The sequence below is a fragment of the Sorghum bicolor genome, chromosome 5 (genome assembly GCF_000003195.3).
Source record: "Sorghum bicolor cultivar BTx623 chromosome 5, Sorghum_bicolor_NCBIv3, whole genome shotgun sequence".
NCBI classification, from domain to species: domain Eukaryota; kingdom Viridiplantae; phylum Streptophyta; class Magnoliopsida; order Poales; family Poaceae; genus Sorghum; species Sorghum bicolor.
Genome location: NC_012874.2, coordinates 70791221 through 70808307, shown reverse-complemented (window position 1 = coordinate 70808307; position 17087 = coordinate 70791221). Strand labels below are relative to the sequence as shown.

General features: G+C 40.3%; 2 protein-coding genes across 2 annotated transcripts; both read right to left on the bottom strand.

Annotated features, from left to right (window-relative positions):
* LOC110435330 lies at positions 2087-2718 on the bottom strand. Its single transcript, XM_021460788.1, has 2 exons — positions 2561-2718; positions 2087-2430 (listed from the first exon to the last, which is right to left on the bottom strand). Exons 1-2 carry the CDS (start codon positions 2700-2702, stop codon positions 2228-2230), a joined length of 345 nt encoding a protein of 114 aa, XP_021316463.1. The 5' UTR covers positions 2703-2718; the 3' UTR covers positions 2087-2227.
* On the bottom strand, positions 14404-14981 carry LOC110435385. Its single transcript, XM_021460887.1, has 2 exons — positions 14874-14981; positions 14404-14706 (listed from the first exon to the last, which is right to left on the bottom strand). Exons 1-2 carry the CDS (start codon positions 14977-14979, stop codon positions 14486-14488), a joined length of 327 nt encoding a protein of 108 aa, XP_021316562.1. The 5' UTR covers positions 14980-14981; the 3' UTR covers positions 14404-14485.

Genomic DNA, 17087 nt, shown 5'->3' with positions numbered 1-17087 from the left:
CCCCGACTACGCCGACCCTGCTATATGAGGACGCCTCCGGGCTACAGCTGACCCTCTCGAAAGGGGCACAGGTTCTCACTTGGACTACCCGCTAGGAACTCAATCTGGGGTGGAAGACGCTCGCTCTATCGAGAGTACGTCGAAACCTCACGCAAGGCAAAGCCGAACAGAACCTTCCACCATGGGTGTTGACAGCGTTTCTGCAAATTTGGCAAAATAACCCTCGAAGGAGTTAAATACTCCCTCGAGGGCTCGGGGGCTACCCCCACGGGGTCGCTCGCGCGCCCCCGCGGAAGCTCGACCATAAAAGCAAAAGTCTCCACTCGAGCGCCAGCGCTCGAATGAAGACTCGGGGGCTACTGTCGAGGGTATCAACAAGGGGTACCCTCACCAATGCGTATAACGAGACCATCCGTACATAAAACTAGCTCCTCGATTCGATGCTCCGTCCGCACACACGCGCGGCCATCGACGGCCGCAGCCTCGAAGACGGAAATAGCGTCGAGCGAATCGATCAGGGGTCGAGCGACAACAGCCGTCGAATACGGAAGCGGGCTCGAGCGAACCGAGAGGCGTCGAGAGCAAGGACACTGTCCGCCGCCTGACGCGCGCACGAGAGCCAGGGCATTTAATGCACCTGACGCTTCCCCACCTAACACACGGGTCACGAGAGGCGTGATAGGGAACAGGCTTCTGTCCCATCGTTCTTTTTGCAGCCTTCCCACCGAACGACCCAGGGCGTGTCAGGACGCGGGAAACAAGGATGAAACGTCTAAACGGGACCCCCTCGAGACCTCCAAGGTCAGCGCTCCAGATATCAGCACATTACACGGCGTCCGACCCTCGACCGAACAGGGACCCTTCCTAGGGACGTGTTGGGCGTCGACTGACAACACCACAACTACCCCGCCGGATCTGCCGCCATACCGTACAAGCGTGCGACCTCAGAACCAGCGCGAGGCGGCGTGCAGGGCAGAACGCAGGAGCATGCGTAATCATCACCGGGCTATCAAGATGGGACGGCTCGAGGCCATGTCGTACGGAAGCCTCGAGTAGGTCAGCGCTCCATGCGGCTATCGACCCCTACTCTAACATCTACGCATGTACCCTAGGTCTCTCCTTGGAGCTATAAAAGGAGAGACTCAGGAATAGAACCGGGAGATCACGACACGAGACCACGCTCATACGCAGTAGCACACACACACACACCATACCACGCTTGTATCCGCCCCTGTACAAGCACTTCGGTGCAAGATAATACAAACTCTCTCCCCCCCGCTGGACGTAGGGCCTTCTCTTGCCCGAACCAGGATAAATCTCTGTGTCTTCTTGCATCACCATCTGAGAAAGGGAGTACGCATACAAATTTACTCGTTGGTGTGACCCCCCGTGGGGAAAACACGACAATCTGATTTATGTTAAGATTTCGTGGCTTATCAGAGATAATAAAGAACGTTCTTGTGTTTTATAGATAATGTTGTAAAAAGTTATTTTTTGTCCGACCAAAAGTTAAGATTTCTTTACACATGAATTAAAATAACTTTTTACTATTTTACAGAAATAAAGGTGTACTGAAAGTTAAGGTATTAGAGGCTCTAGAATTCTCTATTAGTACAAAGCTAGATTAAAGAAAAACTCGACCTATTGTGGGTAATCCATTAAGAAGGCAAATCCCCGAACCTATGTTCATGACCCATATGAGTTGGAACAACTCGTGTTTATCATTTGTTTGAGTTCAATACTCTTGTGTTTATCATTTGTTTGAGTTCAATACCACAGACGTGTTTTCATTAATACGCGTCGGTAGTAGAAACTTATTACGGACGCACTTAAACGTATTTGTGATATCAAGTAAATACCACAGACGCGTTTTCATTAATACGCGTCGGTCGTAGAAACTTGTTACAGACGCGCTTAGACGCGTCTGTGATATGTACTTATCACAGACTCTTTACTACAGACGTTTCCTAGCGCGTCTGTGATAACACTAAGGCGCGTCTGTGTTGTGCCTTTTCTACCTAGTGCGTGTTAGGTTGAATAGTGCAGTCACATTTGCTAGTAATATTAATTAGTAAAGAACGAAATGTCTCAAGAACTGCCACTCTCTTTATATATTTTTATTTATATATATTAGGTACTGTATTAGATATAAGGTAGGCTGATCCAGCATATCTCGGCGGCCAAAAGGACGCTACATATATATATTCCAATATATATATATATTTATTTAGGAGCTTGGAGGCCACGGGTGGTGTGGATCCTTGACGGTGCAGCAACACTGGAACGGCGCAACTGCAGGTTGGCATTTTGAGCTGTAACTGCTACTGCCCTGGGAGCGGGCCTTGTCTCTGCACGAATCTCCACACTTTCGGGATCCTGGAAATTGGTTGCAGTTATAATTTACACCGATGCACTCCATTTTTCCGAACTCTGCACAAAACTCAGTCAGTCATATTGTTCGTCAGTATTAGGCTCGCATAAATACGGTTACACACACTCCATCAATGTATATACATATATATCCTCTTGAAAATAACTATGTAATATAAATTGGTCATACCAGCATAGGTGGACGAGACAAGAGCGGACGCTACCAGCAGAGCAACCAACACAGCAGTAGCCATCGAGTGCATGCTGCTACTTGGTGTGTTGCTGAGTGCCATATAGCTAAGAGAGTAAGAGTACCAGTAGTGCCCCTCCATTTTGCTTACATGTATATATAGGAGCACTGCCGAAAAATCAGACGACATTTAATAGTTCAATCTATATTCCATTCAACTAAATAATAATGATACATAATATATATGGTATATCCAGTTCATACACCGCCGCATCATCTACTGCATCTCTTTGTTTCTTTCACCTACATCTCTTTCTATCTATCTGCTACATCTGTTTCTTTCTATCTATCTATCTATCTATCTATCTATCTATCTATCTATCTATCTATCTATGACCTTATTTAGTTCACCCCAAAAACAAAAAAATTTTCAAGATTCCCCGTCACATCGAATCTTGTGGCACATGCATAAAACATTAAATATAGACAAAACAAAAACTAATTGCACAATTTATCTGTAAATCACGAGATGAATCTTTTGGTCTAGTTAGTCCATGATTGGACAATATTTATCAAATAAAAACAAAATACTACAGTACACAAAACCAAAAAAATTCAGAACTCTATCTATCTATCCATCTATCTATCTACCTACCTACCTACCTACCTACCTATCTATCTGTCTGTCTGTCTGTCTATCTATCTATCTATCTATCTATCTATCTATCTATCTATCTATCTATCTATCTATCTATCTATCTATCTATCTATCTATCTATCTATCTATCTATCTATCTATCTAATCTATCTATTTTTTTAGATAAAGATATATTTATCTATCTATCTATCTATCTAAGTAAGTAGCTAATCATTTTTTTTTGCATAGAGCAATGAGCTTTTATGGATATTAAAAATAAGGTTTTCCCGATGCTGATTGCTTGACACGGAAAGCTTGAACCTTCCCTTGACAGAACTATAACCAACAAGGAAAGTATGAACCTTTACTTATGGTATTATAACTGAAAGGGACAATTTCAACTTCTCTTGGTAGTCCTATGTCAGGGAACTCTATGCTAACAAAATAGTGAAAACTTTGGGGGAAAACTCTCTCTTGACGCTCTTGTCACGAATCATTCATTGATGGTTTTTTGTTAAGGTGGACTTTCCCTGAACAATTTTTCATAAAATGGTTATCCTTGATGGTAATAGTCACGGAACGTCTTTCCTAATGGTTTCAGCTACCTTTCCTAACGGTTCCTCTATCATGGAAAAATTTTGCGAGGTAGTGAGACGCTCCCCAAAAACCTGATTGCCGGTCTTCACCCAAGCATCTATACTTATGATAGGAGTGGCAGAGAGGAACACAACAACAACATGATGGTGTTCTTGGCTACAAATTCTCTCACGCAAACAAGAGAACCATGCCCCCTTTTATGCAACAACCAAACAAAGATGAGCTAGGCGCGTGAAGAGATAGTGGTCATCATAACATCTTATGAAACTAACTAATCAATTGTCGGCTACTAGTAACACAAACCACTAAAACATCACAATGCACAAGTACATAATAGTCATCATGAACCTCTAACACATGCCGGCAATCATGCACTTAATACTCACCAAACCATAAGTTACACCATATAGGATTCATGCATATTACACCTAGCACTAACTATAGTCTTGGAATTTTCTTTGATATAATTGTTGAACAAAAATAAGACAAATCCAATTAAGTCTTTTCTATAGTAGTGATGGTGGTTTACATGCGAACAATGCGTTTGTTGGATAGGAATCAAAGAGTTGCACTATCATTTTCTGGAAAGAAAAACAAAGAGTGTCTCATATATGATTTAGGTAAACCATGACAAAGGATGATTAACTGCACTAAATTTTTACTAATAAATAAATAAAATTACACAAAAGATCTTTGTGGTCATCCTCTTCCCACTACTACAAATATGATTTTTAGCAACACCTTATTTTTTGAATAGAGGTGGCTCCATCTATAGCTACCTCAACAAATTGGTCCGAACCAAGCTGCCTCTAGCAATGCATTTTGTAGATGTGGCTGCTATTCTTAAGTGCCTCTAAAATAGACGGTTCTAGATCTATCTGGCTCTTATTTTAACATAGTAAAATTGAATTTTTGAAAGTTTCTCAGATAGAGAGACAACCAAAATGAATGCTATAGATCTTGAAGGCTCATATAACTTTATAATTGACAACTTTTTCATTGGAAATCATCCTTTCAAGGAAAATTACGTTTAATTTCTCGCATTTCAAATTCAGAATTTTCAAACGACCTCGAATGAAGAAATGACCAAAATTAGAGTTGTAGATCTTTATGATAACTAGAACTTTCTAGTTGAAAATATTTTCATTTAAAGTTGATTGGGATCACAAATAATTATTTCAAAACTAGATAAGGATAATACGGAGGGAATGAATATGCCTCAAAAACGCAACTTAGTCTAGGGTGGAGTGGTTAGAGGAATAACACTTGAGGCATGAGGTTGAGGATTTGATCCTCTATGGTCATGAACCGAGTATGTTTTGAAATTTAAAATTTTGTAAATGACCCTGGTCATGAGTTCGATCCTCCATAGTCGTGAAGTGCGTGTTTTTTGATATTTAAAATTCTCAATTGACCTCAGATAGAGAAACATTGTATTTTTTCAATTGAATTCATTTAGAGTCACAAATACTGATTTATAAATCGGATGAAGATAATACGAGAGAAATGAGTAACAATTTGTAGGGGTGGCTTGGAATGGAGTCGTAGGTTGCATGTACTCATGCACTGAATTTATTGGACCATCAGCCGAATGGGTCGAAACATATACATGATCAGTCCACGACCCACAAAAGTCCAAACTATTTCGTCGGTCTGTGGATGACGCAGCAACACTTGTCGTTTCGCCCTTCGCATGTTGCTGTGTATTTCCCACTATGCACGATGAGGCCCGCGGCTCTGCAATGGTTGCTGCACACGAGTATGTTGCAGGGATTGGAGGCGACGCACTTCTTATCTTCGTACGCTGCATTTGCAATTAATCACAGCTCAGTTCGACATTACACACGGACAAATAATAGTAAAATCCCTAGGGCTTGTTTAGTTCTCCGAGTGAAAAGTTTTTTTTGGTACTGTAACACTTTCGTTTATATTTAGTAATTATTGTCTAATCATAGACTAACTAGCTAGGTTCAAAAGATTTGTCTCGTAAATTACGGGCAAACTGTGCAAGTAATTATTTTTTTATCTATATTGAATGCTTCATGCATGTGTCGTAAGATTCAATATGATAGAAAATTTTGAAAAAAATACCAACTCTGATAGAGGTACCAATAGTTGGAACGTAGTGATGAAACCAACTCTAGATCATGAGACTTGGTACAGTGATTTTAAAAGACCATATGATGTGAATCATCTAGATAGTATATGAAGAGCTAGTCCATACTGTTCCCCTACCTATCTCATTTTAAGGGGGGTAGTACCTTGACATTATTGGTTAAGGCCCTTTCAATTTAGCATGAAGTGAGAAGTTGTCTCTGGAGATATCCCATGATTATAATCATCTATCCTAGCTTAAGTTAGTGAAATTGGTCACTTGACAACTTAGGAAGTGAATATGCTACATCTACTATTGATTCTACTAAGATTCAAAAGGCTTTATTACTAAAGGGAGCATGACCAGTATGTTCTAGTTGATGGAAGTTCTCATCTAGGAGGTGTCATCTTTAATTATGGACTTAAGAAAGTTAAGGATGTACGAGTTGGAAACCACCAAAGGAAGTGAATGAGACTTAGAGTTCCTTAGAAATGGCAAGATACTATCATAGGTTGTTGGAGGCATTGTAATCTTGACATAAGATGACCAAGAGATGGATCTGGAATTATTCTATCAGCAGTTCATTAAAGGTGTTAGGAAGATTGACAAATAGAGTTCTTCTATCCCATCAAGACATTAGATGTAGAAATGTCATGGCTTATGCATGTCAACTAAGTAAGTTGGACCACCTAACACATGATGTGGAGGTATCTATAGTGGAGCATGGAGATACTGTCTTCTTGGATATAAAAGTGATATTTAGGTAGAATGTAAGAATCTAAAGGAAATCTTTAGGAAGTTGGATTTGAGCTGGTCACATTGTCGATGGGTTTGAGCGAATCAGGAGTATGACCAGAAAAAAAATGCTATCACTTGAAGGAGAAAAAGCCATTGCGAATGCTCAGAGCATAAAGAGTGTGCTAGAGGAGTTCAAATGACACTGAAAGTTTAAGAGGAGTGTATGATGTCTTCCATGTGTCTCAACTTAAAAAGTACATGCGGGTGCCAGAAGAGCAGATATCGTTGTTAGAAGAATTGACTGTTAAAGGGGATTTCACTTATGAAGAATATCCGGTAAAAATTTTGGAAATAGCAGAAAGGGTTACAAGAATTCGAGTAGTCAAGATGTGTAAAGTTCAATGGAATCGGTATTACCGAAGAAGAGGCTACTTGGGAAAGAGAAGAGGATCTAAGAAAAACATACCCGCAGTGGTTTGAGTAAGCACCAACTGAATCTCGAGGACGAGATTCATCTTAAGGGGGTAGAATTGTAACACCCTAAAATTTGCTCCTTTTGAAATAGAGTTAAAAAAATTAATTATGTATTTTTGTGTTCATGAAAATGTAGGAAAAATAATATTTTTTTTATTAAATTAAAATTTATCATAGGACTTAGCAACATTGTTGTGCATACATGCTAGTGTATAAGAATTGATGTAATGTTTGCTTGTTGCTCATTTGTGTGTGTAGAGTGAGTAAAGTTTTTCTTTTAAATTTGCGTTTAGTAGAACGATCTTCCTTGATCGGTACGTCTTTCTCTACAACCAATTTTTTTTATTTCTCAGCTCAAGTTTTTATTAGGAGCTTCCTAAAATTATTCCTTTGTAACCAAATCACTTAGTTCCTCGTTCATCAAACACTATCTGCGATCTTCTTGGAAATTTTCCAGCTTTTTATGGAACTTGTTCTCACTTCTGTGAGCATAATCTAATTTTTAGATGCTCCATATTATCTCATCATGATCTCCAAATACTTTATTTGGGTTCCCCATGTTCTATAATATCTCTGAGAATTTTTCCCGAATTTTCAGAGCTTTCGGAGTATTTTTTTTTGGCTTAACTACCAATTCTGGACTTTTATAGAATTATTTTATCCATGAAAAAAATTAATTCTGAAAATAATAAATCTCTTACGTCAAAGCCCATTTACAATAATCGTAATAAATCCCAAAGACCATATATTTATTTACTAATGGGCTTTAAGAATTAAATTAGGCCTATTAGTAAAGATGAAGGTTGCAAATTAATTAGTACCATATCGCTAGTTGACGTGGAGGTGGGTAGTTTTTCTTACTATAAATTTGTACAACCCTTTGAGCAAATCATCACCATGGCAAATCTCTGTGCACGCCAAGGAGTTCGTGTCCACCTTTGCCTTGTATATATACCCATCTATAAATACCAAGTAGCCTCAACGATTTCATCTTTTCCGAATCCTTGATATTAAGCTAGTCGATCATATATATGCGAGTTCGCTGCATTGTTTTGCACCCCCATCGTGCATCTGCCCTAGTAGCTAGCTAGCGTCATCAATCTCCAATTTCCAAGTTAATCTGTCATGCTATGTTGCTGTCGCTATCCTCTTGGTATGCCATACTGTCCTCTTCTCGGCAAGCAAAGCCGCGCGCCTACCATGTCCCTGTCAATCCCCAACATGTTGCTTCGTCCTGTCATTGCTCCTTGGCAATGCAATCTCCTACTCGTTGCCGATCGTGAACCGTGTATCAGCAACGCCAAGATCTGAGAAACACCATTGAGAAGAAACACCGTCATCAAGCTGTCGTTCTCATCTCCTTAGCCGTAGATCGAGTTTGTTGTCGGCGTGGAGTCCAACCGGCCACTCGACAGAACCTTGGTGGTCACCATTGTTTCATCTGGTGCACGTCTACCTCCGGTGAGGACGCCTCGACCCTCTCTTCTTTTTCTCAGGACTTTATGTTCTCCGCAGTCTACACTCATTTATTTTAATTATCATCGTGTATGCATGTGCAACATGTAATCTTGCCGAGCTAGCATGAAGAGCAGCACGTCCATGGCAACCAGCCAACCACACAGTGACGGTAAATCCGGTGCTGGCTGAGCGATTACTGTTCTAATTAGCTTGATGACTTCATCATTACATCATCATGATGTCAAATATGCATTCTCGCCGTTTTCCCTTTAGAAAAATAAATCCAGAAATACAAAGAAAAATACACTAGTTTGTTTAGGTCATGTCTTCTTTGTTTTAACTCCGTTTTGACCCATTCAAATTGCATTAGGTTCATAACCATGAGCTCTACATGTTAGTAAAATTGTTTACTCAGTTTGAAACCTTTTATTTTCGTGACCCTATTTAATTAATTACTTTTCTAAAGAAAATCTTAAAAAATTCATATCTTTTTCGTTATAGCTCCGATTTTCGTGATCTTTACGACTGTGTGATCATAGTGCAACGTAGATTCATTTTATAAACTTTTCATCTTTATTTTCTACTGTTGGTGTATTGTTCTAATTATAGGTTTGTTTGCTTTGTATGATTGCCTCTGGATGAATGTTGTTGATGTGATGACTAAGTTTAGTCGGTGAGCTTTTACGTGGTGATCGAGAAGCAGATTGTGGAAGGTTTGGAACTAAAAGAAGGATCTGAGTTTCAAGGCAAGTATAGCATGGGATCATCCTTGTTTCCTAATAACTTTAATCACACAATTCATATTGCATGTGTCTCCTTGATAAGGATTTCCTAGTATTGATCGTATACCTTGTCACCTATGGTTTTGCATTGGGTAGCTTATGCTAGTGCTCCACTAAACCATGATCTTGTAATTTGACTAAAGAATTATGCAATAAACATTAAAAGATGACTTTTTAGCAACTTTGGATAAGAGGGCTGGAGCATTGGGCTATTTTATGGTGCTCTAGTTTCTCTCCATAAGGACTTATCTGTATCTGACCATCCGGGACATACAGTACAACTGTGAGGGCTACATGGCTCTAGCTTTAGCTCAGTATGAGGACCTTTTCTAGCTTGTTAGTGGTTACCCTTGCGGCGCAAATGGGGGATAGCAGACCGTGGATTCCTGCGGGTGAGTCACACGGACTGACTAACGAAACCAAGCGGCCCTAACTTGTTAGACGAACCTTTGAAAGGCTTCATAATGAACCCTGCCGGTCTTCCTTGGTAGTGGGCTAAGAGGTCGACGGGCCTCGGGCAAAAGGGTAAATCATGACTCACAGTGAAAGTGTACAACCTCTGCAGAGTGTAAAACTGATATATCAGCCGTGCTCACGGTCACGAGCGGCCTTGGACCAATACAGAATAAATGATCACTAATGGAAAATCATTAAATGTTATTATTGTTAATATGTTGTTTATGATATTCTTTATTCACTTTACTTGATCATGAGTTTACTTTGGGACTTGACAACTTGATGCTACTCATATGCTAAAATCGTGACAACTAAAAGCTACATGCAGTTAAACCAGTGTCTAGCCTTTGAGCCTCATGAACCCTATGTTATTCTTGCTGAGTACGAGATGTACTTACGCTTGTCTTTACATTTTATTTGGATAAAAATCCCGGATGGGTACCAGCTTGCAAGTTTGGAGAAGAGTTTAGGCTTGTGCTCAACCAGTCAGTTGTCCCTGTGGATTTGGAGCTTTCGCCTGAAGAACGGAGTGTCTTTCCGCTGTTTGCTGTCTGAGGTTATATCTTGTATACTAAGTTCGTTATATATAAGCATTGTCTATTGATATTACCCCTATTTGTGGCTATATGTGAGATTTGACTTCCTGGGCTCACATATGGTGTGTATCTGGTTTTGTTGTTAAAATCGGTTGCTACAACTAAGTTCTGATACCTCAAAGCAAACTTTTTATATCCTTTTGATGCAAATAATTAAATATGCCACGGATCCTGTTCAAAAATCATGGCATCCTCCCTCACCTGTATATTTATCTAACTACCTAGATTATAATGATTCTCATGTCTTGTTTATGATAGCCTTTGGATTAAAAGACATGTAAAATACGCTCCAGAACAAACAACATTTATATGTATACTTGGTTTATTGTTTTTCTTCTATCGATCACCACATATCTTTACCGGTTTGCATGTCGAGCCAGCAATGATGTCTTCAGCAGCAGTGATGTCTTGAGCAATACTGCTGTTCGAAGCCAAGCCAGTGTTGCCTTGAGCATCACTGCCAGCTAAAGTCACAAACCGGCAATGTTGGCTTGGGCATCACAGCTAGCTGGAGCCACAAGCCAACAGTGATGTCTTGAACATCACTGTCGGCTCGAGCCACATGCCGATAGTGTTGGCTTAAGCATCTCTATCGGCTTGAGCCATAAGCTGGTAGAGTTAGCCTAAACCATGTTGCGTGCTTATTTTTATTAATTCGTAGTTACCCTATACGTACCACTCTATATATATTGGTGATCACAGTAAAAAAGATGGTAAAGGGGAAGCATCGAATTTGGCCTATCTTCCGTAATATGACAAGTTTATGGAGATAGGGAATAGTAAAGGAGAGCTATTGAAGGCGTGGTAATCCCTTGGCGTCGTTCAACAGCACGGTGTCTCTCTCTCTCTCCAGCTAGCGGTCTAGAGAACGGAGAAAGAGAAAGGCCCGGCCGGCAGCGAAACCGACCAATCCGACGATGGCGCTCAGCTTGGTCAGGTCGCCGAGCGCCTGAACAACCTTCCGCACAAATTAACAGATGTCTGTGCATTCCTCTTTATCGATTGAATTCTGCACACATGCAATGCAATCAACAGCCGGCGCCACGAACAAGAGTACGTGCACAGCAGATCTAATCGAACTCTGAAGATTGTTGCAGCAGATCTACTATACTACTCTAGTGCAGTACGGCCTTGTTTAGTTCACACAAAAACAAAAAACTTTTTAAGATTCCTCGTCACATCGGATCTAATACTCCTATTTCTACCTATAATATATTCCCTCCGTATCCGATTTAGAAGTCGTTTTGGAAAATGTTTGCGTTAAACATTGGAAATAGAAATTATTAATAACTTTTAAATTGTTGAGTTTGTAAATATAAAAATTATATGAATAGATTTATCTTTAAAAGATACTTGCATAAAAGTATACGTATATCATTTTTTCTAATTTTTTTATAAAAATAAGAGGTCAAAGTTATGTTTTAGAGAGCGTGTCGCTGTCTATTCGATTTTTAAATCCAATACGGAGTGAATATATTATTAGAAAATTTTGTCTTAATAAGCATTTTTTTAATAACAATTAATAAACATCTTAGTTGTGCCACTATTTCTATCTATCTATCTATCTATCTATCTACTCACTCCGTCACTAAATATCTATCATTTTCACTTGTCGAGAAACAATTTTGACTAAATATATATAAAAGATTTTCACATTTATAGTACATAATTAATATCATCAGATAGATATTTGAATATAGTTTTTTATTAATAAATTCATTTGAAGATGTAAATGTTGTATATATTTTTTATAAATCGAGTCTAACTTTTGGCACGGAAATCAACAACAACAGTTAATTCGGGACAGAGGGATCTATCTATCTACGGTAGTGCTAGGCTGCTAGAGCCCGGACGTAAGATCCGAGCGCTAGTGTCCGGACGCTCGTGGCAGTTGTGTCTGACCACGCGGTTCTGCTCAAGTCATCACCCCACGTCCATTTTTGTTTGCTCCATGCGTACGGCCTGAGTGCGCCCCTAGCCCAGTCCGCTGGGCCTTCTATGAGCCACGCGCCCCCAACTCGCCCCGCAGCCTGCCACGTCCACCACAAAAAAATACGACCCAACGCAGCAGCACCTCCTTTGATCGCATCATCCACCGACCCCCTAACGCCTCTGTCCGCTAGACTCCCGACGAGCCACGCACCCCCATCCGCCCTGGCTCGCCCCTCCCAGACCGAACAACATAAACAACTCAAAAGAGCACACTTGCAACAACAGAGAACAACTGCTGCAACAATAAGTTGAAGGAGCTGAAACATTTGGAATATATTATTGCAACACTAGTGTGAAGCATATGAAAACAACGCTCAAACATTGGCAACAACAGCATGAGATTGAAGCAATCGAAACATTTCGAAAGTATTATTGCAACATTTATCCGAAGCATATGAAACATCCAGATCAGAACGATTGCAACATCATATAGAAACAAGTGAAACATCTTAAAACAGTGCTTGCAACAAACCTTTTGAAACAATTGCAACATGGGGAAAACACATCCCTAGATCTACTTGTGCAACAACCATATGATTCTACTGCAACATACCTCTAAAGCTTCTAAAACAACTGAAAAGATACAACTGCAATATGGGGAGGAGAGAGAAAGAAGAGAGCCTCCATGGCTGCCAGATCTGAGGGCGTCAGTAGTTCCCTATTGGGGAGGACACCGATGTCGGGGAGGGGCACCGCCGAGGTGGGGAGGAGCGCCACCGGGGTGGGGAGCAGGATGCCGAGATTGGGGAAGGAGCCGCCGTGGTGGGGGAGGAGGACGCTAAGGTTAGGGAAGGAGATGTCGATGTCGGAGAAGGAGCCGTCATGGTGGGGAAGGAGCCACTGTGGTGGAGTAGGACACTGAGGTTGGGGAAGAAGATGTTGATGTGGGAGAAGAAGCCACAACGGTGGGGGAGGAGGACGCCAGAGTAGGAGAGGAAGACGCCGCCGCCGGTCATGGAAGAGGCGAAGTGTGTGGAGGAAGGGAAGAAGACGGGGAGAACCACGACCGCTAGTTCGTGGCGCTACAGAGCATATTCGGAGGAAACGAGTGACGAAGGGATAAGGACGTGAGAAACAAGTGGAGGTGGACGCGTGGCTGCTGTATCGTATCCTTGCCTGACACGCGTCCAGATGGTCGGACGTTCGGGTAGTATTACCGATCTATCTATCGTCCATAAGGCCCTTGTACATCAACGCCATAGCCAGCTTGGTCGCGGCCGGTGGGCTTATAGATGCTAAAAGGGCAGTGGCCATGGCATTGGATTTCAAAATTTAATAACTTAATATTTGTATCTGAGATCTTATTCTCCAACGACAAAGTTATCAATTATAAAGTTGTTCACCTCATCATTCTCTATAAGATTCATATAAATTTTATCATCATTCGACTTTATTTGTAAATTTATGAATTTATTTAATTATTTCACAGTTAGTTTAAGGACGATTAACTTGAGTTATGAATTTATGACGTTATCGCCTTTGAAAATCACTATCTAGAGACGGCTGACTATGGCAACCATCCCAAAAAATCAGCCCTTTTAATGGCGGTTGGCATAAGAAACATCCTCCTAGAAATCATATTTCAAACACGATTATCATAAATCATCTGTCTGATAGTGTCTTTCCAGTTTTGGTTTATTTAGGCCTTGTATAGATTTAATATAAAATTTTTTTGGGTGTCATATCGGATGTGTCGGAAGGATGTCGGGAGGGGTTTTTAGAAACTAATAAAAAAATAAATTACATTAGCACATGTGGGTTACTGTAGCACTTAAGGCTAATCATGGACTAACTATGTTTAGAAAATTCGTCTCGTGATTTTCAATCAAACTGTGTAATTAGTTTATTTTTTATCTATATTTAATGTTCTATGCATATGTCAAAGATTCGATGAGATGGATGAAAACATTTTGGGTGGGAAACTAAACTGGGCCTTAATAGAACCATCTCGGTATTCACAAAGGCTAAGGCTAGCTAGAAACGGTTTGCTAAGGTGAACCACTCCTAAAAGAGACGTCTAGCTATTATAAAAATTATTTGTGTACTAGTTATATTATTATTAATTATTGGATACATACGCACATACAAACATAAACATAACTAGTACGGTGGAAGTCCCGGAGGCCAAAACGGCGGAGGAGGTCCTGGTGGCAGCGTGGTGCAGCAGCACTGATGCCGTGGATCGGGACCGGGACCGTCGCATCCTGTCCTGTAATTTTCACTGCCCTCGGCGCTGGCCTTGTCTTTGCACATTGCATCACACTGGTCCAGGTGGTAGAAGCACAGATAATCCACGTGGACGCACTCCATTTTACCTATCTCTGCACACACACAGACACATGCAAACAATGCAAATCAACCATTCAGCACGATTCAGTCAGTGTTTAATATTATAACTTACCAGTAATTAACAATTAATCTTTAAGATTCTGTTGTTGTTGCAGGCAGCAGCACTGCTGCAGGGATATTTGCATGATTTTGCTCGTACCTGCATAGGTGGACGTGAGAAGAGAGGGCACGACGACCAGGACAGCAACCAACACAACAGCAGCCGTCCAGTGTGCGTCCTGCTGCTTTGTGTCCCAGAATGCCATAGCTATAGCACTCCGGCTGAGTCCTGCCCGATATGCACCGGGCTGGTGCTTATATAGCTACTCCCTCCGTCCCAAAAAGAGTGACGTTTTTGACTTTCAGACATCTTGTTTACCTGTTCGTCTTATTAAAATTTTTTTATATAAATTATAAAATAAATTAATCATGGGTAAAGTATCTCTAATGATAAAATAAGTCTTAACGAAATATGTAATATTTATGTAAAAAATTTGAATAAGACGAATGGTCAAATAAGATGTCTGAAATTCTAAAACGATACTCTTTTTGGGACGGAGGGAGTAGATAGCTAGGTGCGCAGCTAGGACTAAATCATTAGTGCAATAAATTACATATTTACTCCCTCCGTTGATTTTTTTTTTTGTAAATCTTGTTTTCCGAGAAGTCAAAAGATCTTTACGTTTGACAGTTTATAGAATATGTTATCTACAATTGGGTCTCCTACTAATTAATTTTATTATGAAAATATATTTCATGGTTAATCAAACGATAAAAATTAATATTTTTTATTTATATATTTGGTGAAAATTAGGAATCTCTGACTGCTCGGTATGTGATGGTTACATTTTTTTTGGGACGGAGGTAATATCTTATTGCTGCTTTGTTGCTATCTCAATCTATATCCTATGCTAAATAAAATCATAAATATGAAAATGTCCAGTTTGTACACAGCCACATCATCTACTACATCTCTATTTATCTATATATCCACCTACTACCTATCTAGCTATCTATTTATTTTTATTAAAAATTCTTTTTATTTATGTATTAGTTTCTATGTATTATATCTTTTTAATGAAAAATCTACTATTGATGTATCTAGTATCTATTTATATGTCTGTCCGTATATCTATCTATCTATCTATCTATCTATCTATCTATCTATCTATCTATCTATCTATCTAAAGATAAGATTTTTAGTTATAGGCACATTTGGCCTCTAACCTATGGTCATTGTTAATCACCATCTACAGAGGCGGTTGGTATATGTCCACCTCTCAAATCGACTATGTAAAGATAAGATTTTTAGTTATAGGCACATTTGGCCTCTAACCTAAATCACCATCTACAGAGGCGGTTGGCATGTCCACCTCTGCAAATCGATTAACAGAGTCGAACACCTTAAAGATGTCCAACTCTGTGAATGCCATTTAAAGAGGTGGCCGTGCTAGATGTCTGCATCTACTAATGGGTTTTCCACTCGAACCCATGACCTACTACTCAACAATAACACCTCCCTAACACTGCACGACGTATATGCTTCAAGTTAACTAAGCACTAGTGTTTTTTTGTTTGTTTGTTTGTCCATTCAAGATAGAGAATACGATGGCATCGTGACATGTAACATGTAATAGGCCGTATTTGCCTATAGAAACTAAGCTCGATCGCTTTGTAGTGGGCCTGGCCCAGATATATATACGTGCTGCGTCTGATACCCCTGTTTAATTCCATGGATTGTCATCTATACTGAACTTTTATTTTGAGGGGATGGATTTGCATTACTTAGACTTCCAAACAGCGTAGTTGCAGTGCTGAAACGAAAAAACTTAATATACAACAGTACGGTATTCATTATACTGAATCTGCACCTACATCTTTTCAGAGATAAAACACCTATGCTGCAAGTTAATAACTGAGCACAGTGCTTTCAGGATAGAGAATATGATAGCATCATGACATCCGTGTTGCGATGGACGTCGACCGGTGAAAGCAGTGCCGGCCGGCGACCGGACGCCGGTGATCATCAGTTCATGCATCTGGCACTCTGCAGCAGCAGTTGGGGTAGTACTGGCCCGGCGTGCAGTACGTCTGGAAGTTCTTGTAATTGTTCTTCTGGCAGTAGTAGAAGCACGTCTCGTCGGAGCACGGAACGATCGCGTGGCAGTAGTCTGTGTGATCACCAAAACATACATATATACAAATGATATATTCAATCTATATGCAGAATAATCAGGCCAGAAAATCAAGTACTTGCATGCATGCATGCTGCATCAAGTACAAACGTACAAAATTACCTGTTGCGTCGCAAGATGATAAGAACATGGCCATGGTAACTACAAGAGCTGCTATTGGCAGGAGACTGGCGGTGCTC

Bases quoted from the DNA above. Each gene is read 5' to 3' on its own strand.
- LOC110435330 (XM_021460788.1), bottom strand. From the start codon at position 2,702: ATGGAGGGGCACTACTGGTACTCTTACTCTCTTAGCTATATGGCACTC. The intron at 2,431-2,560 runs GTATGACCAATT...AGTTTTGTGCAG, and splicing joins TGTCTCGTCCACCTATGCTG to AGTTCGGAAAAATGGAGTGC.
- LOC110435385 (XM_021460887.1), bottom strand. From the start codon at position 14,979: ATGGCATTCTGGGACACAAAGCAGCAGGACGCACACTGGACGGCTGCT. The intron at 14,707-14,873 runs GTACGAGCAAAA...GTGTGTGTGCAG, and splicing joins TCTCACGTCCACCTATGCAG to AGATAGGTAAAATGGAGTGC.